This window comes from Amphiura filiformis, unplaced genomic scaffold (genome assembly GCF_039555335.1).
Source record: "Amphiura filiformis unplaced genomic scaffold, Afil_fr2py scaffold_440, whole genome shotgun sequence".
Taxonomy (NCBI): domain Eukaryota; kingdom Metazoa; phylum Echinodermata; class Ophiuroidea; order Amphilepidida; family Amphiuridae; genus Amphiura; species Amphiura filiformis.
In genome coordinates, this window is record NW_027305904.1 from 2,040 (window position 1) to 5,567 (window position 3,528).

Sequence of the window (3,528 nt, forward strand, 5' to 3'; positions counted from 1 at the left end):
CCTGGGAATCCCATACGACCAATGTCGATTACACGGGATCTATTGGTTATCAGTCTTCCAAAGCACTTGCTGAAATCCTTGCTCCATTAGTAGGCACATCTGAACACCATGTGGTCAATTCCAAATCCCTAGCCGAGGAAATGACAGGTGTCTACATTGATGATGGTGATATTATTAATTCGCACGACGTAGTGTCGCTATTTACCAACACGCCAATTGAGAAATGTCTGGACATCATCAAGAGCCGGCTGGAAGACGATAATACACTCAAAGAAAGAACAAAATTGAACGCCGATGACATCATCGAACTCCTTCAATTCATCCTGACCACCACATATTTCAGTTTCCTTGGGCATATTTACCGCCAAATTTTCGGTGCTGCTATGGGTAGCCCTGTCAGCGCAATTGTTGCAACCTCTTTATGGAGTGGCTGGAGAAAGAAGCCATCATGACAGCTCCGATTGACTGCAAACCAAAATTTTGGAGGAGATATGTGGATGATGTGCTGGAAATCATTCAAAAGGACAATACACAGAAACTTACCGATCACTTAAACACAATCGATCCAACCGGTAGCATCAAGTTTACGCATGAAGAGGAAGACCAAGGGAAAATCCCATTCTTAGACACCCTTATTGTGCGTAAGGAAGATGGTTCTGTAAAGTTACTCGTATACCGTAAGAAGACGCATACAGACCAATACCTAAACTTCCAATCCCAACACCCTCCATCAAAACTTGGTGTCATCAGAACACTGATGGACAGAAAAACAACATAGTAACTGAAGAAACTGACAAAAGGATGAGGAAAACCAAATCAGAAATGCTCTTTCAGATTGTGGCTACCCCAAATGGGCTCTAGACAGAGTGAAACAACAGATGAAGGATAAACCGCAAAAACAAAAGAAATCAAAGACATAGGAAGAAACCCCATCAAGAGGCATTGTAGTGATACCGTACGTGGAAGGACTGGCAGAAAAGCTACAGAGGATCTTTCAAAAACACAAGATCTCCACAGCGATGCGTCCAACCAACACCTTGAAAACATCTTAGTTCACCCAAAGGACAAGAAAGACATTATGGAAACCAGCAGATGCAGTATATGACATCCCTGCAAAGGCTGCGATAAATCATATGTCGGCGAAACTGGTAGACCCTTCGGAGTCCGGATAAAGGAACACAAGAAAGACTCCGAAACTCTTAAAGACACTAAATTCACCAGATCCAACAGAAAGGCTTCCTGGGACTACAGAACAACATAAATCCGCAATCACAGATCATATCGCCCAGGAAAATCACGTCATCAACTGGGAAGAGGCAAGCATTCTAGACAAAGACTCTAACGCCACATCACGTAGAATTAGAGAAGCAATACAAATACGCAGAAAGGGGGCTAAAACTATCAACCGCGACGACGGGGCTTTTTTCTCTCAGTCACGTATATGATCCACTGCTAAAACCAACTTTCAACCCTGGGAGGGAGAGTGCATCCAACCTCCGCGGGAAACGCAGTGACCAGATCACAACAGACACTTACAAGGATCAAGCCATCAGCCAAGATGGCGAAAAGCTCAAGCCGTGAGTAATATTTCTGGGTTTGTCACGCAAAATAAGAAATAGTGTCATAATAGAATTTGATAAAACCATACTTTTGGCACTATACCATTGTGCCTTACGTGTGTGAAATAGTACTTTTATTGTGTAAATTGAAGATAGTTTTAAATAAATTTAATGTGGTCAACTTGCATCATTCTCAGCTTAAAGTCAATGGGCAGGGCAAAAGATGCACTAGTTTATTAAAATTCACGCCAGGTTATTTGATATATATTTTTAATATACATGTAATAGTTGACCTGGATTAAAGACTTTAAATATAAATGGTAAAAATTTGCTTCTTGATTAATTCGAAAAGAAGCCAAATAATAATAATAATATTAATACTATTAATGATAATAATAACAACGAGTAATTTCAAGATGCCATTGTTAATTTTATTTAACATGCTTTTAAGAAACGAAAATAAATATTTTAATTCCAAAAGTATTAAATTTCAAATTAGTCAGCATAGGTTTGATGTAAAGCATTATCTTCTGAAATATTATTATACTTAATATAAGAAAATCAAAATTTCAAAATTTGGTGTAAAATATTTGTAATTTAGGCATACATAATAATTATGATACATAAAGTTATGATAATCCTGCTGTGATGACGATAAATAAATTTACTCGAAATGTAAATACGAAATTAATTTAGCTAAAACATTATCGCAAGTACTAACTCCCGGATAATGTATTTATAAGGCCCTATTTTCATGCTTTTTGCAGACATTTTACATAATTTTGTAATTAAGTGTTTTCAGTTTTCATTTATGCAGTTAATTGTTCTCTTCCCATATTGTACATATGAATCTATTTTATTATGATGACGTCGAACAGCATTATACGACTATAAATCTACATGTGGTGGTCTGGTGGTGTAAATTCTTTAGATATTCAATCTATAATTATATCTTATTGTTGGTATTTGTAAAACCCATTGCTTGACTTGCAGTTGAATATACGTGTTGAAAGAACATGGTAAGCTCCTATTTGTGTCTTGAACTTATAGTCGGTGTATTGAGAACAAAAAATAACAAAAATCGAATTTACTTAACTGGGAAACGTTGAAAATGCGCAGATCGTAAAAAGAGTTATTTCAGCTGATGAATGGCGAGATTTGGACCAGCATTTACAAATAAATTCATTTGCATATCCTAATAGGATATGTAATGATTTGGTCCAGATTCAAGCTTGAATAAATATAGGGAGGGCGCTTTTTGACAACGACTCATAATAGTGTTAATTGTCTTCCAGGTTTGTGTCATTTTACCTTTTACATGTTGAAATTTGTTTAAAAAAGTAGCTTCGTTTTAATTTTCTACCAAGGTGTGCAGTTTGTGCTTTTGCTAATCTGTTTTGGTATTGATACTCTTTAAAATACCGATCGTAATCCAATGAATCTCTCTTATATTTTCCTGAACCTTTTTTGGAATATATTCAATACATTCAATATATTAAATTTCTCAATAAATGTATCATAACTATCATTAGCATTTTATCGTGTACTTGAACGTATTGCCAATTGATTTTAGACAACTCTTGTTTCATTCTATTATCGGTATCATAGCAGTCTACGGAAAAAGCGACAATAATTTATAATTGTTGAAAATAGTGTTCATTATTTTCATGATTTTACTCTTGTAATTATATTTTTTTAATCATTAGCTAGACCACTTTATATCCATAGTGTATCTATGCTCCAAACGAAATGTTTTGAATATGGCGTGAACCTTTAAAATAAGCCTAAAAATAAAATAACTGAACGAAGAGTATTTATTGCATTTATACTTGATCATTGCCTTTTTTCCAAGGCCTCATCTGGTTCGATATTGTTTCATCAAATGTTGCAATTCTGTGCGTTTATTAAGCAGCTGATATTCTTTAATCCTGGGTGAATTCTTTAAAATTAAGATCGCAAATGTATAAAG

General features: G+C 35.3%; 1 protein-coding gene across 1 annotated transcript; it reads left to right on the plus strand.

Moving 5' to 3' along the window:
• The first annotated feature begins 421 nt into the window (after positions 1 to 421).
• Positions 422 to 778, plus strand: LOC140145595 (uncharacterized). Its single transcript, XM_072167291.1, has one exon. It carries the CDS (start codon positions 422 to 424, stop codon positions 776 to 778), a length of 357 nt encoding a protein of 118 aa, XP_072023392.1.
• The last annotated feature ends 2,750 nt before the right edge of the window (positions 779 to 3,528 follow it).

Excerpts from the sequence above, each read along its gene's own strand:
- LOC140145595 (XM_072167291.1), top strand. The coding sequence starts at position 422 with ATGGAGTGGCTGGAGAAAGAAGCCATCATGACAGCTCCGATTGACTGC.